Here is a 24,892-nt window from a genome sequence, read left to right as displayed (position 1 = left end):
GTTTAATAGGCTCCAAACGGCTGTCATGACAACTTCCAATGTTTTTGGTTGAGGCCATACTAAAAATAATTGGACACAGGAACAAAAAAGTGATTCTTTTGCCTGCCATACAATATTATGAGACATAACAATGCACCACAATCATTTTAATTACAGTGCTCTTTTTCTTTTTTTTAAAAGTAGGGGTCTTTGAAGTCCCAGAACAAATAGAAATGATCCCAGGCAATTTTCTGTAGTAAAACTATTTGCTATAGTAAAACTATTTTACAAAAAAATGTGGAGTTGTGCTATTAGTTTCTTTTTAAAAAAATCTGACTGTACTTCTGTTGTTTTAAATAATACTTGGCCAAAGTAGATCAAGGTAATAAAAGTTTTCCATTCCTATATATGGATAATTTTCCCTTATGATTAAGATTCTATTGTAAAATATTCAATGATTTATTAATATAGTGCAATTAGTGTATTATACATTTAAAAACCAAATTTATTTGTAGTTTACAAGTCCTTGTAGTACCTCAGAGACTTTTTGTATTATGAAATCTTTAACAAGATGTCTAGTTTACTACACAAACTGCATTTGAAAGCCTTCTCAAAGTGCAGTACTTTGTTTATTTATTCACTTAGTAATTCCCTAAATGTTTAGTGGAAGAAGGAAAAGCAATTTCCCATCAGATAAGACTAATGAGGCTTTCAGGACAAGTTGTTTTGTCCTTTGAATTACAGTCTTTGCATGAAAAATCTGTAAAACTGAATAACTAGAAGGAAATATAAAAGTATGAGTGTTATTTTTACAAACTTCAAAACTGATACTTTATACAAAGAAGAAAAATATCTGATAATGGCAGCAATCCAGTATAAATTTGAGATTGTGTGTGCTTGTGTATACGTGTTGTATTACTTTGTAACTGGATATTTTTATTCAGTTTATTCTCTTTTCTTTGACATGCAGGTTAACATTCAGCCTTCAGAGTGGCATCACTCCTTATTGCTGCCTCATTCCTGGGCTGGATTTATGGAGAGAGCATATCATGCAATTATTCAAGTATGAGATGCTAGCATATACAGTAGATCAATGGATATTCTTATTTTTTTCTTGTACAATGGGGTGAAATACATAAGTAAGCGTGCCTGATGCATTCAGGGTTTTCAGTAGTCCTTGACTTATGATCACAATTGAGCCCAAAATTTATGCTGCTAAGTGAGAAATTTGTTAAGTGAGTTTTGCTCCATTTTATGACTTTTCTCACCACATTTGTTAAGTGAAACCCTGCAGTTCTTAAATTAGTAACATGGTTGTTAAGTGAATCTGGCTTCCCCATTGACTTTTCTGGTCAGAAGGTTGCAAAAAGGGGACCACGTGACCCCGAGATATTGCAACCATCATAAATGTGAACCAGTTGTCAAGCATCCGAATGTAAATCACATGATCAGGGGGATGCTGCAACAGTCATAAGTCAATTTTTCAGTGTTGTTGTAACTTTGAATAGTCACTAAGCAAAATGTTGTAAGTCAAGGACTACCTGTACTTTGGGCTCTTGAGAGGTCTAAGTTTAACATTAAGGAAAGATGGATATAAAATGTCTCCTTGAGATATGATATGAGTATAAATGTCTATGACAGTATTTCTCAACGTTGACAACTTTAAAATACATGAATTTCAACCTTGTATTCTAAAATCCTGCATCATAGTTACATACACTTTGAGAACCAGAATAAGGTAATGGGCGTTTTTTAAAAAATGGCTTTTGGGAAATCTAAAATTAGGAAAAGTTGCATATAAAAATGTTGCCTTATAAAACTAACCTGTTTTTAACACGTCTTTTAAAATATCTTTGAATTCGTTTTTTTTTTTTTAAATCTGTACAAAACATTATTATAACATTACAACAGTAATGTGGACAGATGCATAACTACAACTTGTAAAATTGAACAAATTTTACAGTTTAATTGTGCCTTTTAAAAATTTGTAGGGTTGTTATGAATTGAAATCATAATCTATAGAACATTTACTATACTAAGAGAACATTGTGGTTTTTTTTTAAAAAAAGGCCTCTTTTGAATTTTTTCTAACATTTATTTATTTTATTAAGATCGACATTGCAACAAAAAGAACCAGAGTAGAATCCACACTTTTAGTTCTAACCTAATTTCTTTCTCACACTAATTTGAGGTTGTTAAACATGAGTGAGCACAATTCATTTAATTCTTTTTGAATCTGTGTTTAACTTTTCACTTAACTAGAGCTGAATGAACAAGGCTATCTTATTAGGTTGTTGTAGTTCAGCCATGAAGTACCAGAACCTAATAGCTGTTAAATTTGTATGTGTGTGTGTGTGTGTGTCGCTGCCTGTGTATGTGTGAGTAAGTGTGTATGACTTCAAAAGATTAGGGTAACCTCTATGCATATTATTAGCATGAAGAAATAATTGTCAGTCTCAATTAATGAAGGAACTTTTGCTTCACAAACATAACTTTGTGAAGAATTTTATTATTATTATTTATCCATGTTAATTTGAACATACCAGAAAAATGTGACAAATAACTGGGAAAGATACTTATTTTAGTATACTTTCTCACAAGATTCAATATTGCAAATAATTTTTTCTAATCTTTAGATCACAGCAGAAATAGTCTCTTTCCATTTCCCTACAATTAGAAAATTTAGAAACTGTCTTCTAAATATTAGAATTGCATCTCCTGGAAATTTATTGTGATAAATATCAGCAAGATATTTAAGATGAATGCTATAGTTGTTTAGTAATAAAGGACCAAGCAACTTTCCCCAAATTATAGTATCAAAGCGTACTGAACTGTCTAAATGTACATTATTTTTTAGAGAACTTTCCAAAAAGTGCCAATCATTAATGAAAGTAATTAGAATTTATCGGGCTCTTGAAGAGATACATCTTCATTCTTCAAACCTAAAATTTCAGATTCCATCACTTAACACATAGCTTATTACACAGAAAAGATCCACAAAGGGCATTTGGATTTAACTGTGGAATAGTGATCAGGCAAAAGGTTACATCTGTTACATAAGTGTTCCCTGTACAAATCACTGTGTACTACCTATGTAAGTACTCCTGCTGATTTTTGTTATGATTATACAGGGGAGGCAAGCTGAATTGGAGATGCAATTAAAGCATGGAAAAGAGGAACTAGAGCAAGTACAATACAAGCAATTTACAGCCTGGCTCTGGTAAGGCAATGATTATCTATTCCTTGTCACCTAGAACAGTGGTGAGGTAGTGTGGAAAGAAACAAGTAGTATAATTTGAAGGATTCAAAGTTGTAAGTTTTATTAACTTTAAACATGTTAATGATAAAAAACAGATATGGTCTTGTAGAGAAATGGCAAATACCAAGCCTAATCACAAAGAATTGGTTTTTCACCAGTAGCTCTTCTTTTCTGTATGAAGAACGTCGGAAAATTTTTACGACGGAATTGGCAGCACGTCCCTAAACAAGTTGCTTACATCGTTCTGAAATTTCTTTCTGAGTGTTCAGTAATTTGATGCATATAGGAAATGTGCTTAAATGCATGACTTTGTTGTACTATCGGTGACCATACTTCAGTTTCTTATGTTCAGTATACCTGAATGTATGGATTCAGTGTAAAAATATGCCTGGTTATGATTACAATATAGCATGGCAACTTGAAAGCTTTGCAAATTGACAAATATATGTATATTAAATACATAAATTTAATATTTATCCAACATTATTAAGCTGTTTCCTTGCCATATAGCAGTCTAAATGTTGCTAAAAATATAACGCAAAACATTATATTTGGTAGATTATTTTCAAAGTAATGTCTCAATTGTGCCTCTAAACAGAAAATAGAACAAAATTAGAAATTAAGTTATGAAGGGGAAAATTGTATGTTATCCAAGATTTTCTGGTTCAAATTTTGGAATTTGAAGTTTATCTTAATAGTAAAGGCAGTTATCTAGCCTCAAGGAAGACCTCACTGTTGAAACTGTGGGTTTAATCGCACTAGCGATAAATGAAAAAGTTTTGATTATGACATACTTTCTTATAATATTCTTATGTCCCTGTACGAAAATTAAATTAAAAAAGAATAATCTGTATCTATGTAGAGACAAAGCAGAAGATAATTAAGATAAACATTTGCTTGCTAGTGAGAATTGGTTTATGTTTATAATGGTGCATAATCTGAGGAACACATTTCTTTGAGTTTGCCTAACAATGCAAGAATGTAGCCTCTGTGGCTACGCAACAAAATATGGTCAAAAGAATATTTATTGTTTTATATTGATATAGAATTGTGATAAAATAATCTGAAGTGAAACAGTGAGAGAGGCTGCTTAGGACTCCACATGTCAACTATCTCCTTATTCTGCAAATCCATCAATGCTTCAACAAATCAACCAGTTCTAGTGACTGGAATATTCAGAACTTCCAAGAAATCTGCAAATAATACAAAAAATAGGTTTCCCTGTCACTGCAAAGGTTATAAATCTTAATCTATTGTTTTCATTCTGTTCAATAAATACTTTAGAAATTCTTACTGATCTGTCTATTATGGATCACACCCTTTTCTGGAAAACTATGGTACATATATATCAGTTCAGTATTTGAGCAACCCTGTATGCAATTCAGCAATAGAATTTCAGTTGATGCACACAATCAAGAGTGCACATCCATTTCTTAGATATTGCCTGGAACAAGATCTTAATTGGGGGTGATTTTACAACCAATTACGGTTCTTCCATCTCTAGTCTCCCCCATATTTTGCTTTCTACCAAATTCAGACCCTTTAGGATACTCACTGATAGATACTCCATCCCCCCCCCCCACATACTCACAGTTAAAACTGTCTAATTCCATAGCACATTCTTTACTTTCTTGTTTCTCTCTTTTAACAGGGTTAGAGATATGCTAACTGATGCAGTCAAAGGAGCTTCCAAGTAAGATCTGCTTCTTAATAAATACAGGCTGTGATGATGATGATGATGATATTATTATTATTATTATTATTATTATTATTATTATATCTTTTATTCATTAAACATGAAACTCAGTCAACTGAACATTTAAAAATGTGTCACAAATACCATTGACTGGTACTAATGGTTGATACGGGTTGCTGCCAGCGTCCTAGGTATCAACCAAGTACCTTCTTAAAATATATGATTATTTAAATAGTAAATATATTAATATATATTACCCTGTTTCTCCGAAAATAAGACCCAACTGGAAAATAAGTCCTAGCATGATTTTTCAGGATGCTCGTAATATAAGCCCTACCCCCAAAATAAGCCCTAGTTAAGATTGTCAGCCAGATGGGTGCATTTAGTACTGTATTTCCCCCAAAATAAGCCCTAACCAGAAAATAAGCCCTGATGCATCTTTTGGAGATGCATTAGGGCTTATTAATTAATATAAGACCCGGTCTTATTTTTAGGGAAAAACAGTATTAAAATATATTATTATTATTATCTCTTTTATTCATTAAACATGAAACTCAGATGATGATGATGATGATTAAATCTACTTTAAACAAATATTATTATTACATCCCTCTCATGAGAAGCTTTCCTTAAGAAGCACTATCTGACCAAAGGCTGTTTAAAAGAAAATCTCACTAAAAAAAACACTATCCCATCATACAGGATGAACAGCTTCAAAACAAAGTTGCTTTCATAGATTTTGATTCTCTCTCACACACACATACATTAATATTTTTGTTCTTTTCACTAACTATCTATATAAATAGAAAGTAATTTCTCTGTTATTTTTATTGTGGGTATTAACAGTTACAAAACATTACTGGAGACATACTAATATGATGTGACATACTAATGTGATACCCTTGGTTCAATTAATGAATAGGGTCTTTTTAAAAAGCAAGAGTGGATAGCCTAATCTGGATCAGGACCCTGGTGTGGAAAGGAAGGGCTTTTGGGGGGGTTTTTCCTGGTCCTTTCATTCATCATCTCTGAATACTGATACTGGAAGTCATTTCTAGGGGATGTATACAAACAAGTTCAAACCTTTTTTAAAATGGTTTAACTCGTAATTTAATCCCTTCCTCCAAAACCCATATCTATTTAAAGTTCTATTGTAGTTCATGGAGAGTATATTAAATGACAACCAAAGTCAACCTTCTTTTTCTTAATGTGAAATCTTTTAGCTATGATAGACCTACTACGTTCAGAATTCAAACATTATATATTCTGCATGGTAATCCTAAAATTTGTAGATATTAAACATTTTAGAAGATAACAGATTATTTGAAAGGGCTTACTTCTCATTCCGTTTCTCTAACCTCATTCTCCTTCTTTATTTTTTCCTTTATTTCATTGACAACTGATACATGACTTTCAACAGAGAAAGCCCAGTAGTTAAAGGGAATTGTCTTCTAGCATTAACAGGACTGGCAGTTGCTGTTGCAAAGCATGAAAAAGAACTTTCTTCTGACATTGAAGAACAATTTGATGTGAGTTAAAATGACTTTTACTGTAAAACAAATACTGTATATGTAAACATTAATAACTGGCCATGATGTTCTTACTGTGCTATTTCTAGTATAAGGCGCAATCAGGTACATGAGTTTTAAATTCAGTTGCTTAAAATATCACTGGAAACATAAATAGTTTGTGACCATAAGAACAAAAACAATGATTTAAAAAATCTATATAAATTGCTTATTTAAAATTGCATTCCTACAGTCAGGTCCAGAAATACTGGGACATCGACACAATTCTAACATCTTTGGCTCTATACACCACCACAATGGAGTTGGAATGAAACAAACACAATGTGCTTTAACTGCAGACTGTCAGCTTTAATTTGAGGGTATGTACATCCAACTCAGGTGAACGGTGTAGGACTTACAGCAGTTTGCATATGTGCCTCCCACTTGTTAAGGGACCAAAGGTAACGGGACAGTTGGCTTCTCAGTTGTTCCATGGCCATGTGTGTGATATTCCCTCATTACCCCAATTACAATGTGCAGATAAAAGGCCCAGAGTTCATTTCAAGTGTGCTATTTGCATTTGGAATCTGTTGCTGTCAACTCTCAAGATGAGATCCAAAGAGCTGTCACTATCAGTGAAGCAAGCCATCATTAGGCTGAAAAAACAAAACAAACCCATCAGAGAGATAGCAAGAACATTAGGCGTGGCCAAAACAACTGTTTGGAACATTCTCAAAAAGAAGGAACGCACTGGTGAGCTCAGCAACACCAAAAGACCTGGGAGATCACGGAAAACAACTGTGGTGGATGACCGAAGAATTATTTCCCTGGTGAAGAAAACACCCTTCACAACAGTTGGCCAGACCAAGAACATCTCCAGGAGGTAGGTGTATGTGTGTCAAAGTCAACAATCAAGAGAAGATTTCACCAAAGTGAATACAGAGGGTTCACCACAAGATGTAAACCATTGGTGAGCCTCAAAAACAGGAAGGCCAGGTTAGAGTTTGCCAAACAACATCTAACAAAGCCTTCACAGTTCTGGAACAAGATCCTATGGACAGATGAGACCAAGATCAACTTGTACCAGAGTGATGGGAAGAGAAGAGTATGGAGAAGGAAAGGAACTGCTCATGATCCTAAGCATACCACCTCATCAGTGAAGCATGGTGGCGGTAGTGTCATGGCGTGGGCATGTATGGCTGCCAATGGAACTGGTTCTCTTGTATTTATTGATGATGATGCTGACAAGAGCAGCAGGATGAATTCTGAAGTGTTTCGGGCAATATTATCTGCTCACATTCAGCCAAATGCTGCAGAACTCATTGGACGGAACTTCACAGTGCAGATGGACAATGACCCAAAGCATACTGCAAAAGCAACCAAAGAGTTTTTGAAGGGACAGAAGTGGAATGTTATGCAATGGCCAAGTCAATCACCTGACCTGAATCCCATTGAGCATGCATTTCACTTGCTGAAGACAAAACTGAAGGGAAAATGCCCCAAGAACAAGCAGGAACTGAAGACAGTTGCAGTAGAGGCCTGGCGGAGCATCACCAGGGATGAAACCCAGCGTCTGGTGATGTCTATGCGTTCCAGACTTCAGGCTGTGATTGACTGCAAAGGATTAAGAAGGGAAAGTTTGATTTATGATTATTATTCTGTCCCATTACCTTTGGTCCCTTAACAAGTGGGAGGCACATATGCAAACTGCTGTAAGTCCTACACCGTTCACCTGAGTTGGATGTACATACCCTCAAATTAAAGCTGACAGTCTGCAGTTAAAGCACATTGTGTTTGTTTCATTCCAACTCCATTGTGGTGGTGTATAGAGCCAAAGATGTTAGAATTGTGTCGATGTCCCAGTATTTCTGGACCTGACTGTATATCTCCACAATGAAAATTACTTCTTACAGTAATAAAATTAGAATTGTACTCCAATTCTTTTTGAACAATATCTTTTGTACTTTGTATTGTATTTTGTATCAATTATTACATCATATAAATAACCAGATTTTTTTAAAAAAAATATTATTAGATAATTTTCAGTGCTTTTGTTCTCTGCAGACTGAGCCAGACTTTCTTCCGACAAAACACTGGCTTTCCATGGTGATCGATACCCTCCTTAGCATTGTAGACAGTCACTATTGTCCCAAGGGTCGAATCTTTCCTTGGTTTTATCAGGTAGGTCAAAGCAGATTTTACTGAGAATCATTATTACAACTGTACTTTATTGTACTGGGGGAAAGAAATTGATTTGGATTTTACTTTGTTTGTCTTGGCTTTTAGAATGACCTTACATTTGAAATAATACAGTACATGAAATCTATTCTCATTCTCTAATCGTAGGTACAGTATGCCTTCAGTGTAGATCTGTCAGTGTCATCAAAAAGCAATAAAAAATCAGCTGAATCCTGATAAAGCCAAGTGGCTTTGGTCACCTACAGCCTCAGGATCCTGGAGCTTAATATCTTTAGGGTTTTTTTTTATTATTTATGTAAGCTACTCAGAGTTTCTTGTTAGAGATATGGGTGTCATACAAATTTAAATAAAATTTGGGTAGCTTACATTCCATAGATAACAGAGTAAAGCAATTATATAATTATATAACCTTCCTTTAAACTTTACCCTACCAAAAAAGCATCAGGCTTGGAATCTTCTCAAAATCCTATCATAATCAACTTTTGTGATATTATCATCTCAGTTCCATATTGACTGTGATCATTGTCTTCTAATCTGTGGCACCTGACCGCTGAAAGATGGACCGCCTTTGTCATAGATAGTGGCTACCGATTCGTAACTGCTGAAGAAATAAAAGATGAAAAGGTTGTATATCATTTTGGTCAATTATAGACAGAAAAAGCATAGCTTTTTTGAGAGCCTAAGCACAGTGCAGCTTTAAAATGATATTTTAGTGAAGTAAGGAGGAGTCTGAACGAATGGGATGAGCAGAATAATGTTAGGGAGATTCAAAATGGTTGATAACAAAGCTTGAACAGCATGCAGTCCTTCAAGGAAAGGAAAACATATACATGGCTGGCAACATTGACGTTATCACTCTAAAAATGGTATTTCTATGTTAATCTCCACCTCTTTCTTTGGAATCTTTGATATCACTTCTTCCATGCTGTGAAAGAGACTATCTTGTTACAAAAGGCTGCACTCAAGGGATGACGCAACAGTGTTATGGCAATTTAATTGTGTGTGTGAGAGAGAAAAAACCAAACCCAGATGCCGTTGTCAGTTAACATATAGCGTCAGTCAAATGAAACTAAAAAAGTTAAATTTTCATGTATAGTATCATAGAATTGTTTTAATAATATATCTCCAATTAGGTGTAAGTTACTAATAATCTACATCTTTATAATGAATGAGCACTCAAGGGAATCCTAAAGCAAAAAACCCTGCACTTTCAGAACCCTTTTGTCTTATAGGAGATGAACATTCATATAGCTTCACAACCCGAAGTTCTCCCACAGGATCTGATTCTTCTGATTTATGGGAGATGGAATGGATATGTAGATTTACATGCAGTTAGTTTTTCTGCTTTGGGCTCTGGTCACTTGGTCTCTCCCTTCTGCTGCTTCTGTAGTTCTTTTTAATAAACCTCCCTGTGTACATTATGAACATAGGCTGTTTCTCCCTCCCCACAAAGTCTTGGAACTGATGAGAGGGACAGGAACAGAAGAGGTAGCACTTGCATTCTCATCTATTCTAGTATAATGACATTCCGCATGTTACTTTAGTTAAATAAGATGGAGATCCTTTTGTATAGAGGCTTTTATACAGAAGTGAATGGGGGCACCATTTTCCTCCCTTTTCTTTCCTGACTTTCTGCTGGAAAGGTCCAGCAAATAACTAATTGCAGATTTTCCCAAGGAGCTATGGACTCATCTAAGTGGCTTGGCAATTGTGGATGGCGGAAATATGATAAGACAGCCTTTCTCAACCTGCTGTTTTGCAGAGATTTTACATATCAATTCCCACAATTCTTACATGAACAAAATTTCTTTTGGCCATTGGATTATGGGAGTTGAAGCCCAACATATTTGGGAACATTATTTGGAGGAAAACTGCTGTAGCTCCATGATCTATTTTAAATTATTTTCAGTTAAGTAGGTGCTGAATAGGTAAATGGATCAAAATAATAACTCTTCTTTTAAAGACACCAGATGTCTGTTAAAGAGGGCTGAACATAATTTTTTTTCAAGTGTTGAATTAAATCATTTCCATGTCTGATTAGAATCAAAACTGGGATGGATTCTTCTAATAGAAAGTCTACTTGAACCACTCTAGAAATATTCACACACAACTTTGGTTAGTTGGACTATTTTGGATTCAAAACAGATGTCAAATTCAAATGCCACCAGTTTAGACATTAGTGGCTGTATATTGCGTTATTTTGAGGGGACACCACATTTCCACTGTTATACAAGTTGTACACTCACTACTTTACATTATAGCCAAGTGTCATTTCTTCAGTGTTATCACATGAAAAGTTATACTTAAATATTTACAAAATCTGAGGGGGTGTACTCACTTCTGTGATATACTGTATGATATTGTTGCCATTACGTAAACTTGGTGGGATGAAACCCACAAATGGAACATACAGCTAGAGGAATTTAAATTATTTTTTAAAAATAGACCAAATAAAAGAGGAGGTGGAGTTGCACTATATATATATATATAAGAAATAACTGCATCTCTACAGAAATAGAGCACATCAATGACAAAAATTATCTTGAATGCATTTGGGTCAATATTAAAGGGGGGGAATGACATTGCCATACGTCTATACTATAGGCCACCCAACCAAACAGAGGAAATAGATGAACCTTTTGCTAGTCAGCTAACTAAGGTATGTAGGAAGCACATCATAATAGTAATGGGGGATTTTAATTACCCTGACATCAACTGGGAGACAAATTCTGCACCAAGTGGAAGATCCAACAGGTTCCTAACAAACCTAGCAGACAACTTTGTTTCCCAAAAAGTAGAGAAGGGAACAAGGGGATCAGCCATATTGGACTTAATTCTCACTAACAGAGATGAAATGATAGAAGGTGTTGAAGCTAGAGGAACCTTGGGGGTGAATGATCATCCAATATTGGAATTCAACATTATGCAAGCACAAGTAGTAGAACAAAGTCAAACTAGAGTTTTAGACTTTAAGAGAGCTAATTTCAATAAAATTAGCGAGAGCTTGGGAAGGATTCCATAGATGAGAATTCTCAAGGGGAAAACAACTCAAGAGGCTTGAAATTTTGAAAAGTGAGATTACAAAAGCCCAATCTAGCACAATACCAACGAAGAAGAAAAATAACAGCTCTCAAAAGAAACCAGCATAGCTGCATAAAGAACTCTCTGACAAATTGAAAGGAAAAAAAAGGACAAGTATAAAAAGTGGAAAGGGGAGAAAATAACTAAGGCAGAATATCAGCAAATAACCCGTGCCTGTAAATATGAAGTGAGGAAAGCTAAGGCTCACAATGAACAAAGGCTTGCGACAAAAGTAAAAAATAACAAAAGAGTTTCTTCCAACATGTTAAAAAGAAGAAAAAAGTCAAGGAAGCAATTGGTCCATTGCTGAGAAAAAGTGGCAAGAAAATGACAAGCAACAGGGAGAAAGTAGAACCACTTAACTCACTTTTTGCATCTGTCTTTACACAAAGGGAAAAAACAGTCCAACCTATCAAAAACAGCACCACAAAAAACAGATTAGGAACACAAATTAAAATAGGGAAGAAAATGGTAAGTGAGCACCTGTCTACCCTAGACGAGTTCAAATCACCAGGACCAGATGGACTACACCCCAAGGTTCTGAAGGAAGTGGCAGACAAGATCTCAGAACCACCAAACTATATATTTCAAAGATCTTGGAGCACTGGGGAACTGCCAGAGGACTGGAAAAGAGCTGATGTAGTTCCCATCTTCAAAAAAGGGGAACAAAAATAGATCCAGGAAACTACAGACCTATCAGCCTGACCTCAATACCAAGGAAGATTCTGGAAAAGATAATCAAGCAACGAATCAGCAAACACCTAGAAGCAAACAAAGTAATAACCAAAAGCCAACATGGGTTTGTCAAAAACAGATCATGCCAGACTAATCTTATTGCATTCTTTGACAAAGTGACAAAATTAGTGAACCTGAGAAATGCTGTCGATATAATTTACTTGGACTTCAGTAAGGCATTTGATAAAGTAGACCATAACCTACTACTAGATAAAATAGAAAAATGTGGGTTAGACAGCATCACCACCAGATGGATTTGTAACTGGCTGACCAACCACAACCAACGTATAATCCTCAATGGAACTGCATCTACATGGAGGGAAGTATGCAGTGGGGTAAACCAAGGCTCTGTTTTAGGCCCAGTACTCTTGAACATCTTCATCAATGATTTGGACGAGAGGATGGATGGGGAACTCATCAAATTTGCAGATGACACCAAGCTAGCAGGAATAGCCAACACTCCGGAAGATAGGCTTAAGATACAGAAGGATCTTGACAGACTTCAACATTGGATGCTATCTAACAAAATTAAATTCAATGGTGAAAAAAGTAAGGTTCTACATTTAGGCAAGAAAAACAAAATGCACAGGTACAGTATAGGTGTTACCGTGCTCAATAGTAGTAATTATGAGAGGGATCTTGGAGTCCTAGTGGACAACCATTTAAATATGAGCCAGTAGTGTGCAGCAGCTGCCAAAAAAGCCAACACAGTTCTAGGCTGCATAAACAGAGGGATAGAATCAAAATCATGTGAAGTGTTAATACCACTTTATAATGCCTTGGTAAGGCCACACTTGGAATACTGCATCCAGTTTTGGTTGCCATGATATAAAGAAGATGTGGAGACTCTAGAAAGAATGCAGATAAGAGCAACAAGGATGATTAGGGGACTGGAGGCTAAAACATATGAATATCCTGGTTGCAGGAACTGGTTATGTCTAGTTTAATGAAAAGAAGGACCAGAGATGACATGATAGCAGTGTTCCAATATCTCAGGGGCTGCCACAAAGAAGAGGGAGTCAAGCTATTAAGCAAAGCACCTGAGGTAGGACAAGAAGCAATGGGTGGAAACTAATCAAGGAGAGAAGCAACCTAGAACTAAGGAGAAATTTCTTGACAATCATAACAATTAATCAGTGGAACAACTTACCTCCAGAAGTTTAAAGAAAATATTGAATAACCATTTGTGTGAAGTGGTGTAGGTAGGGGGTTGGACTAGAAGACTCCAAGGTCCCTTCCAACTCTGTTATTCTGTTATCTATGTAACGTAAGTGATCTGGTCAAACAGGATGGGGGATGGGGAAAGCATGCCATATCTCAGTGGGTCGGGGGAGGTCTTGGATGGTCAGAAACACTAGGTTCCCCATGGCCTTTCCCATCCTGAAATACCTTGTGCACTTAATAACCTGCACATTCAATTAGGGAATACATGGACGAAAGCAGGGAGTGATCATGTTCAAGTTATGTGATTTACTCCTACGAATTCTCGGGTTACAAATGTAATTGGCAGGCTCTATTACTTTCGTAACTCGAGGATTACCTGTACAATGAGAGTAATGCTTCATTTAAACGTATGTTTGTAGAATGTCCTATAATCATTTCATTTGTAGAGGAAGCTATTACATATATTAACTCAGCGTTGAGACAAGATTTAATAATCTCAGATATTCATAATCTTTTGAAGTATACTCCTATTCTACAGAAATTGACATCTGAACAAAGAAAGTTGATTCTCTTGCTTAAAGCTGTTAGTCTTATTCTTAAGCACTGGGAAGGTAAAACAACTCCAACTACTGAATAGTTGCAGAATTGATGTTAACAGTTTACAAACGAATCACTTATCAGCATAAATTAGTTATGGGTGATTATAATGAAATATGGCCAGCAGTCATTGAGATGCTTATGTAGAACATTTATGAATGCATATGTGTCCATGGACACCTTCTCTATGTACCATGTTTTCCTTTCTAATTTTTAAGGGTTCTTTGATCTTATTATCTTTCTATAACTTAACATGTTATTTTGTTTTTTGTATGCAGTTAATTAAGTGAAATTAAAAATCTTGAGTTGTTCCCAAACAGGTTCATTTGGTAGTTAGTTATCTGAATTCTGTGCTTAAAATAATTCCCAGGGCATAATTCCCTAACACTCAGCAGGACTGTTTTTCTCTAACTTCCCTTGTATTTTTATAAATCCACCTATAAACTGTATGGGTTCTATTTTTTTTTTTTTTTTTTACAAATGTGACTGATTTCACTGCTTTGAAATAAATGTCACTTGACTTCACACTGTTCTGTTGTTCCAGTTGCTTTCTTTTTTCTCATTATGCAAAGTGTGCTTCTCTATGTAATTTAGCCATGGTAATGTTGCCTAGAAGGGAAAGATATAATTTTGTGTGTTTTGATGATCAGTCCTAAAAATATGTATTCAAAAGTAAATCCCATTGAAAGTATGGCACTAATCATAGTTAGTGAGTTTTAAGATTTCAGGATATTTTTTTTTCGGAGACTGTATATTTAATTGTTATAAACTGCTGTTAGTACCTACAAACCGACAGGTGAGTTTAAGTGTGCTTATACACTTTAAGAAACACACTGAAATATGTATTAAGGTGTTTAATTCCCTTGCATTTAGTATTAATGTTTCTGCAACTACTACGTATTCTTTTCTTTTTCATGTAGTGCTTTAATTGATGTTGATTCTCTTCTCCTCCTCTCCTGCCTGCTCAGGAAATTCCAATAAAGTTCTACAATGAATTAATTTAATTTACATTTATATATTTTAGAAAATACAGATTTGCTTTTGTTTTCTTCAAGTAAAGCTCATTTCAGTGTTAACAAATAAAAGGCAAAGGTATGCAGAGTCACACTGTCAAAATCATTATTATATCTTCCTTTTCCTTTCCTAGATGGGTATGCAATGTGCTGAATCCTTTTATGCACAAAAAAAAGGATAAAACTAAGAATCTTTGGGATTTTTTTTTTTTGTGTCCTAGAAATCCTACTCGGGTGAAAATACCGCAAGTGCTATTGCTCGTTCCTGCGCAGCAACCTCTTTGTCTCTCTTGGTGCCGGTTTTTATTGTATCCTACAAGGAAAGGGTTGAGGAAGTCCTGAATTTACTGATTGCCATGTTACCTGGGAAACCAAATGCAGATGAGTCTCAGGCTGTTCAAATCCACATGAGCCTTGCATTGGGGATGTTTATTTCACGGTTATGCGAAGAGAAAGTCAGGTATGAATTCCATCCTAAGGCAGGTGTGCAAATAACTTTTGCTTCATCCCACGCTAGATATTCAGATTATGCAGAGCAACATGTTTAGCTTTCTGCACTTCACAATTCCCAAGCCATTCTGCAAAATGCTTTCATTTTGAACTACAGTACTTCCTTGGTTCCCCATCTTCTTCCTCCTTCCACTTATTTCACTGCCATGTAACTGATCGCTTTCCCTTTCTGCAAGTTTGCAGTGGTGCCTGAGGCCTCCTCGTGGGTTACGTTCACAGTGAGAAAACCCCTTCAGTGTGGACTTTTCTGCAAAAATAAAATAAAAACTCTTAACGCACATAGTCTAAGCTTTTCCCAACCTAGTTTCCTCCAGATGTGTTTTGCTATAGCCCATCCTCCCTAGCCAACATTAATGTTATCTTGCTGACTGGAAATCATATAAAATGTCCAAGATTTGCATGGCCCCAAACTGGATATGACTTTCTTAGTATTCCAATACTGGATCATTTTGATATGCTTTGTATAAGGAGCAACAATAGCAAAACAGATTTGCTTCCCATCCAGTTGACTTTACATTTATATCCCAAGAAGGGCTTAATGAGCATTGTGTAAAGCAATATTACTTTTCAGTAGAAAACAAGTGAAAATTCTGGATTATTCAAATCTCGGGATGAAAGGATATGAAGCAGCGATTTATAGTAAAAATAGTAATAGTTTGTATTTGGAGAAGAAAAGGTTGACTAAACTTTTTTTTATTGAAAGATTGTAAGACAAGTTTGTCTAGTAATTGATTATGAATCTTATCCTTTCATCTTTTAAAGCTTCTGTTGCATAAAGAATGGAGTCAGGGGATAAGAAAGTTCTCTCTCTCTTGATCTTTTGAGAGATGTTTGTCAGAAATCAAAAGAAAAGGAAGAGAAGTTAGCAACACTTCCAATTGGCACGCTCTTAATATGATTGTGGATGCTGCTTTTGGAGGGGTGCGTGTATCTCAAAAATAATGACACATGGTGATACTTCCAAGTTGAGTTCCTTATTGTTTCACGCCTATAGAAAAAGTTTTGCCAGACTGAGGACTTCACTGTCTGCATTTACAATATACTCTGTGAATGATTAGGGAGGTCCTGTCTTCATCCTCTTACATACATAAGTTCTAGACTTAGTTGCGTCTTATTCCTTTGGAAAGCACACACCCTCTCCTTGGAATCCACCTGCTTAGTACATCACATTGTATGTTGTGTGGTTGGCTGGTTAGTTTGTTTCTGTGTGCGCACACGTGTGTAATTCTGTTGCCCATGGATGCAAAATGTTAACTTATATCAGACTGGAGAAAAATATATAAATAATAATAGCCAACTTGTTATCAGATCAAGAAACACCGTAATAATTTACAAGACTTACAATGTAGGAAATGTATCAACTAGGATATATTATCACTACTCTTCCTCCCCTAGTGATATAGCTGACAAACAAATGAATCTCCTGTTGATGAAGTCCCTGGACGCATTAGAAGATTGCTGCTTTGACCCAAGTGTTGAGTACAAGTATGTACATTTATATATTTGTTGTGCTTTCATTTTGATGTGTAGGGTGAAGTTGTGCTTAGACGACTTATATTCCTCTAGATCAGGGGTGTCAAACTCAAGGCCCACGGGCTGGATCCGCCCTGGAAACAGTGAAGGACTGGCCTGCGCTGCCTCTTAAATGAAAATGGAGCTTGGGAGGGCTGCATGTGGCCCTCCTGAGCTCCATTTTTTTGCTGGCAGAGGATTGCAGGAGGTCGTCGCAGCCGAAAACGGAAACCAGGAGCCTGTTTCCACTGGCAGAGCTCTCGGGTTACCACAGGTGGCCCCAACACATATGACATCAACCAGGCCATGCCCACCATGGCCCTCAATGAAATTGAGCATGACACCCCTGCTCTAGATGCTGAGCTATAACACCCAGTAACCAAACAACATGACTATTGACAAGAATACTAGGAACTGTAATTCACCAGCATCATGCAGGTCCAGGTTTAATAGAGTTAAAACTGGATCTTAGAGCTTAGTTGTGAGTGCTGATTTCATATCAGTTGCATAATATAGTCTCCGTTCTAGTTTCTAAAATGTTTGTGAAGATAAAACTATAGGCAATGTACTTTACAAAGCACTTTACAGGAAAAATGGGGTATAAATAAAAGGAATACGCAATGTTTGCTTGATTATCCACTATAAAAAAGTTATATGTTTTCTTGTTGTACTAGAATGAGATGTTTGTTTAAAGGAAATTCCTTAAATAAACAAAATAAACATGTTTTTAAAATGCCTTAGACTTTTAGATTGCTTAATTTTATTGTAGTTTTGTGCTGTAGTATGCCACGTGTTTTCCTTTTTAAGTATTGTAATTGCTGTTATTTTACTTATGTTGTCCACACTGCTTTGGGAACAGTAATGAGGTTAGGTTGAAAACAGTGATAGTAGAGATTTACCATACTGTATTATAGCTGGGCTTCTTATGAGACATAAGATTCATATGTATTTAGAGCAGCTACATATGTTGAGTAATTAACTGTACTTTATACAGTTTTCTATTATATATTTTCATAGTATTTGTGCAGTAAAATAACCTTGCCTATTACATGGTACAAAGTGGGGCATGCTACATTAATAATATATACTTGCTACGTATAAATATAATAGAGATTTAAAACATTTCCAAAAGGCAGGTATCTACAGTCACGCCCTCTGAAACTGAGACAGTCTTCTGAGTTACTGGATTTTATTGTTTTCTTCCCCACAGCTGTGGAAGAATTTATAAATTCCATGCAATATGTAGAAAACTGTAGGACTGCTTCATTCATTACTTTTTTTCTAAACTGAAGTATAATTTGTATAGGGAAAAACGCATTCCATATGAGCTGAAGGATATCGTTTTCGTTATGAGCACATAGGAAAATGCTTTTAGGCACTTACTTTTTTTATTCTTATTCCACCGAAGGATATATATGGTATTTCTTGCAGACTTGTTTGGAGCAACTTAATTTAAGGAATATAGTTAGAATTTAGAACACAGCCTCTAAATTATATTTCTATGTGTTCTGGGTCTGTTCAATAAATGGATCTATGCAGTGGTGGAATTCAAATTTTTTTACTACCAGTTCTATGGGCATGACTTGGTGGGCGTGGTGTGGCTTGGTGGGCGTGGCAGGGGAAGGATACTGCAAAATCTCCATTCCCTCCCCACTCCAGGGGAAGGATACTGCAAAATCTCTATTCCCTCCCCACTCCTGGGGGAAGGATGTTGCAAAATCTCCATTCCCACCCCACTTTAAGGCCAGCCAGAGGTGGTATTTGCTAGTTCTCCGAACTACTCAAAATTTCCGCTACCGGTTCTCCAGAACATGTTAGAAGCTTCTGAATAGCACCCCTGGATCTATGTATAGTTTATGTAATTGCTAGGATGGCAAGAAACTAAGCAGAAAAAGCAAAGTACATAATAAAGATAACTATGCAGTGTCACTTAGATCCTAGACCTAGAACACTGAAGATTTGGAGCATTTAAGATAAAATGGAGGGCAGTATTGGCATCATGGAGTCAGCCAGCGTTGAGAGAAGACTCTTCCTTTACAGGTTAATTAATAAAACGCACTTTTGAAGTAAGGTTGAGTTGAGCCTACCATCTCTGGAGCCTGTTGTTAGAACAGACATGTGCTTATAATACAGTCTGAGCTGCAGGAGCAGCTGTCTCACCCTGCTCCTTTATCTAGAGGAGATATTGTGTTAATTTAACAGCTGGAGATTGGATGTAAAGTATGGATGAAAGGAAACTTATTTAGGTCCGCCAAGCGGCAGGCTAGAACTCCAGGTGTTGAACAAAAAGGCTGAGAAACTGGGAAAAGACTAAAATGTATGGAACAGTAATGCTGGGGAAAAAAACATTTAAAATTACATGAGCCTTGAGGTATCGTGACCTTTAAAGCAGTTATCAGAATCAATGTTTAGGTAAAAAGGCCATTTTAGAGATGAATTTCAGGTTTACGCTTCCAAAATCCATTTAAATTGTAAACATTAGTGAATCAGTCCTGATTCAGTATCTAGTTGCCTCAGCTAGGTTAAAAAATTTTTTTCCCGTTTTCATCCTTCAATTCATTCCTTTTTTCCTCTCTTAATTTATGCCACAAAGAATAAGTGTTCAGTCTTCTTACTTTCTTTTGCTATTTGAGAATCTGACACTTGGAAGCAAAAGAGAAATACCTAGCTGTTCAAATGTATGCAAATGTATGCAGATTCCATGTTTCGTTGGCAGTGATTTTAGACTTTTCTTTGGCACCAAGTAGATGCTGCCCTCTCTGTAATCTAAGGAGAGCTGAGTTTAGAATCAAATTGGCATTGCTCGACTGTCTTCTGGCATGATAGGAGGCACATATGGTAAAAGGGAGATGCATTAGCCACATTGCTTTGCAATGCCCACTGTTTCATGTCTGAGTGCCCATGTAGCATAAGATAAAAGCTTGATAATTGTAGCCAAATTAGCTTTCCTTGCCAGCGAAGAGCAGATGGAGGTATAGTGCAATGGTAGGGAGATGAAAGATTAGGATCTTTTGCTTCCTATTTTAGGTATGGTTTGGGGCAAAATGAGCTAAATAAAAATCTGGTTATTACCGATACCGAATGTCATTTTAGGTTGCAAATATTCCTAGCTCATAAAATATTTGAAGAGAGAGTATCTTAATACCTCATTCTAAACCTTGGTAGTACAGTGGTTTAATGCACCCTGTAATTAACACAGCTGCCTGCAATTTCTGCAGGTTCGAATCTTACCAGGCTCAAGGTTGACTCAGCCTACCATCCTTTCTAAGGTAGGTTAAATGAGGACCCAGTTTGTGGGGGCAATAAGCTGACTTTGTATAAATATACATAAGTATGAAGACTATTGCTTAACGCATTGTAAGCCGCCCTGAGTCTCCAGAGAAGGGCGGCATATAAATAAAAAAATAATAATAATAAAAAAAATAAACTACAGTTTTAAAAACCATATCAAGAAATGAAGTATTCATATGAACCAAGTAATTTTTGTAGGGATGTACATAAGGAATTCATATTTTATCCATTGAAATACATTATTGGGTTTTTTTTAAAGAACTTAATTGTTAAATGTTAGGGCACGTATCAACCACCCAGTTCAGATGCTGATAATGTTTTCCATCATTTGAAAAACAATCTGATTTGATTGAAACATTTTAGATTCTGGACAATTTGATTCAGAGCTAAATGTGGACTAAATTTTGAAATCATTAATTTTTCTTTTGTTGTGTGCCGCCCAGAGTCGCTTGCTCATGACATGGATGGCTCTATAAATTAGTTAAATATTGTGGCTCTCTTTGACCAGCCTAGGATATCTACAAAAGTAGGTACAGCATTTTTTTCTAAAAATGGGTCTATAAAATCCCAGAGAAAGGAATGCAATGATTTCACAAAGTGGACCTTCCTTAAATATGTAGTTGATCCTATGGAAAAACAAATTTAAATCTGAAGGCAGTTCAGACAAATATAGGTTTATCTGAACTATTAATGGTCAAAACAAATTGGCAGTAAATAAGAGTCAATGGAATTCAAAGGGTGTGTGTGTGGATTTAGATCTCTTGTGGACGTGAAGGGACTCGAGACTAATGATCTGTTTAACCCCTCCCTCAGGCTCAGTCTGGTCATCTCCTACCGGAATTTTGATAGAAGATGAAATCTCTCCCTTCTTTAATTCTCCCATGTGGATTGTGTAGTCTGCCCTCAAAATGAACTGAGAGTAAATAACTATTTATTAGCATTACGAATATGTATACTATATTATTCATAATGGTGTGCATGTAAAATAAAATGCCCATACAACACAGAGTACACAGGGAATTAAATAAAAGACCCACAGAAGGACCACTGTGAGGCAGAACGATATATAATTCAGCAAGAAACAGTAATTACTGATATATACACTAGAGAACTACAGAGAGAGAGCATAGAATTCAAAATAACAATTAAGGCCCAATTAGAGAAAGAAAAACGTATAGCAGAGCTTATACTTCTAAGGGTGGATAGGATATGATCAGAATGAAATTTAACATCAGAGAAAATGAAAATAAAGCTGCCATTTTTTTTGGCAGGTTCATTATCTGTCTTTCAGAAAGTTCAGAATTTGATTCAGTCATTTTGGAGGGAATCCTGCTTTACCTGGGGAAATCTCTCTAAAATAGTTCAGTTCCATTCTGGATAGCCACTGGAAACAATATTCTTCTTTAATATGTTTAATTCTCTAAATTAGGGGCATCAATCTCCATAAATTAATTATGTATTATTTAAAGAAGGATTTGCCTTTTATCTGATATATTACTATTAAATATATTTTCAATCAAGGCTATTGCTTAATCACTGCCATCTAGTATCTTTTAAGAGGAAGGGAAAAAATCTTTCTGAAATAAAACTTCAGTTTTCATAACAAGAATGTTCAGTTATTGAACCTGTTGATTTTCTGAGGATTTGTTTTTGTTGTTCATTTATTTTTTGTTCTTCTCTATTTTGTCTTGTTTGTTTTTTTCCCACTTTCTCTACACCTACAATTCCATATTTCTCACACAAGTGAGCAAAATCAAAAAGGAATATTGACTACATAACACTTTATACAAGAGGAACTTGCAACAAAATATTTAAGATTAAGCAGCTGACCGTAACCATTATTCCATTTGTGCTTCCATTTCTCTCCAATTTTACCCATTGTGCGAACGTTCACCATCTTGATTGAGCTGCTTGGGGAGAAGTTCCTTCCTTGTTTATTTTTCTTAACGTTTTACAAAGTTTGATATGTTTTTTTTATTGGTCATTAAGGTGTCAAGTTCAATCCATTTATAGTTATGATTGTTATGACTGTAATAAAATAGTAAATTTACAAAACCCAAGAACCTTTGTGCATCAAATCTGCTTGTTAAATGAGATTCACTCTCACAAGTGGAGTTCCTCTCTTCCTCTCCCAACTGTTGGCAGAGATTCCCTTCATTCTTTAAAATAGGATTTTGATGGTGGACAGAATCTGGACGAGGAAAGGGGCATCGATGTAATTCACACAGGAGTTTCTGTGATTTGATGGCAGCCTCAAAACAATTCTTCTCTGTTTTTAGAAGCAAAAGAATCTATGATTCCTGGAATGTATTGATAATAAGTGCTTCTAAATAATCTAAATAAAAATGTTTATGGGACCCAGCTTGTTGAGATGGGTATTTTTTTATAGTTTCAATACCTTTTTTTGATAGGGGACAGTGGCAGCCTTCCTATAAGACTTTATTGCCATCTAGTGGTGGATTGCTCACAATGTAATTTTTAAACAGTAATCAGGAATTACAATGATGCTAGGAATAGTTAGTGAAACAGGAAGAAGAGGCAAGCAAAGAACATGCTGGATGGATAACATCAAAATCAATACAAAGATGGACATCCAACAACTGAAAGAAGCTGTGCTTGACAGTGTAGCATAGAGAGCACTTGCCTAGAAAGTCACCAAGAGTCAGACACAACTGAATGATTAAAGCAACAACAGTGAGGACTTGTTATACCAGCATTAATTTTTTCTTAAATATCTACTTCATGAATTGAATAAATATGCTTCAGTTCTATGAAGGTATGACTATATCAGGGTCATCACTGATATAATAGTTTTTATTTTTATGTAGCTCCTAATACTAGCCAGTGATAGGTGTTTTGCAAATTTACATGGTTCTTACATTGACCCTGATGTTCATCATGAGTCATCGCATGTGCTGCATGATGTGTCTAATATCATACAGATTTACAGATATTTCTCATTGTTTCCAGTAGAAGGATTGAATAGCAGGGACTTCCACACTGTGGAGTAAGGGCAAGGTATTTTGTTACCTTGATGAGAATCACCTGTCTGAAAAGGCTGTCATACATATCTCTTCACATTGCCTCAGATGCTTTTTAGTGGAGCCAATTATGCTTGAACCACTGTTGAGTGGCATACAAGTTTAATAAATTATTATAACTATACGTCAGGCAGAACCTGGAGTGACAGACAGATCTGTTGTAATGAATTTCATTTCAGATATGTCAGTTTCTTAATTTATCTATGAACTACTGTGAACTGAACAATGATTGCACATATTTGTTTAAACAGGCATTTAAAAATAAAGTTCTGTAGCTGTGTGTAATTTTAACATATGAATATAAAACGGAGTTGTGACATTGATCCCCGGAATAACATATAAGCATTAATATTTGTACAAAATTTAAACAAGAAACACATTTATAATCATGTCATCTTGAAAATGCAATGACTTCTATGCATGACACAAGTGTGTAATTATATCAGTCATGTGATCATGTCATCACACGTGTAATCATTTTGACATCATTGTGATTTCTTACAGATGACACTAATAGGAATCCAGAATTTCATGGAATGTGAAAAAAATAAGAATTCTCTATATCTGGTTAAATTAGAATTCTGACTGTCTTAAAACTTTTTTCCCCTCTATAATTTCCTATATTTAGCACTGGATGTATCTTGGGGGTAGGACTTGTTCTGTCACTGATGAGTCACAGCAACTTGACAGATTCTGAAGCTCACATTTCCACCTCTCTGTGTAAACTTCGCAAGTACTTGGATGATGCAGAAGACCAAAGCCGAACATTACAGGAAGTAAGAGAATGAATTCATTTCTTAAAAGTATGTTTTATGTACACACAATCTGGGAAAGACAAACATGCTGGAGAAACAGCAGATGAAAAGCAAGCATTGGAAAAGTAAACACCATTCTAATCATTTCTTACTTTTTCTATTTTCTAGATTCTTGCCTACACAATTGCCTGTGTCTGTGTTTCTGCTTACAGCAGTAGGATTGTTGAGGCTACAGAGGCTGAAGATGTTATGGACAAGTTGCAGAAATTAACAGAAATGAATCAGCAGGTCATATAAAGCTTTTAGACCAGTTTTATGCTTTCAAAATATTTCTGTAAATATTTTATGGTATCCTAATATTTTCAGCAACAGCATGAATGATCTGAAAAGCTAATCAAACTGCTTCTTGAAATGGAGGCAGCAGGAAACTTTAGTCCTGTATGTCTGTGGAGATTCTCAATCATCCAGGTGATAGTTGTCCCAGAGGTGTTTTTTTTTCCTTGAAAATGTTTCAATTCTCATCCAAGAAGCTTCTTCAGTTCTAAGACAGAG

General features: G+C 35.7%; 1 protein-coding gene across 1 annotated transcript in view; it reads left to right on the top strand.

Moving 5' to 3' along the window:
* Positions 1-24,892, top strand: part of FOCAD (focadhesin) — a 136,527-nt gene that overhangs the window by 86,427 nt on the left and 25,208 nt on the right. The window contains exons 21-29 of the mRNA XM_070935533.1: positions 950-1,042; positions 3,111-3,199; positions 4,890-4,931; positions 6,355-6,463; positions 8,507-8,623; positions 15,453-15,691; positions 17,137-17,226; positions 24,214-24,361; positions 24,509-24,628. Coding sequence (XP_070791634.1) covers positions 950-1,042; positions 3,111-3,199; positions 4,890-4,931; positions 6,355-6,463; positions 8,507-8,623; positions 15,453-15,691; positions 17,137-17,226; positions 24,214-24,361; positions 24,509-24,628 — 1,047 coding nt within the window. The remainder of the gene's footprint in view (positions 1-949; positions 1,043-3,110; positions 3,200-4,889; positions 4,932-6,354; positions 6,464-8,506; positions 8,624-15,452; positions 15,692-17,136; positions 17,227-24,213; positions 24,362-24,508; positions 24,629-24,892) is intronic.

This window comes from Pituophis catenifer, unplaced genomic scaffold (genome assembly GCF_029215685.1).
Source record: "Pituophis catenifer annectens isolate HBS135680 unplaced genomic scaffold, rPitCat1.0.hap2 SCAF_2, whole genome shotgun sequence".
Lineage (NCBI taxonomy): Eukaryota > Metazoa > Chordata > Lepidosauria > Squamata > Colubridae > Pituophis > Pituophis catenifer.
This window is presented reverse-complemented; position numbering and strand designations above follow the sequence as displayed.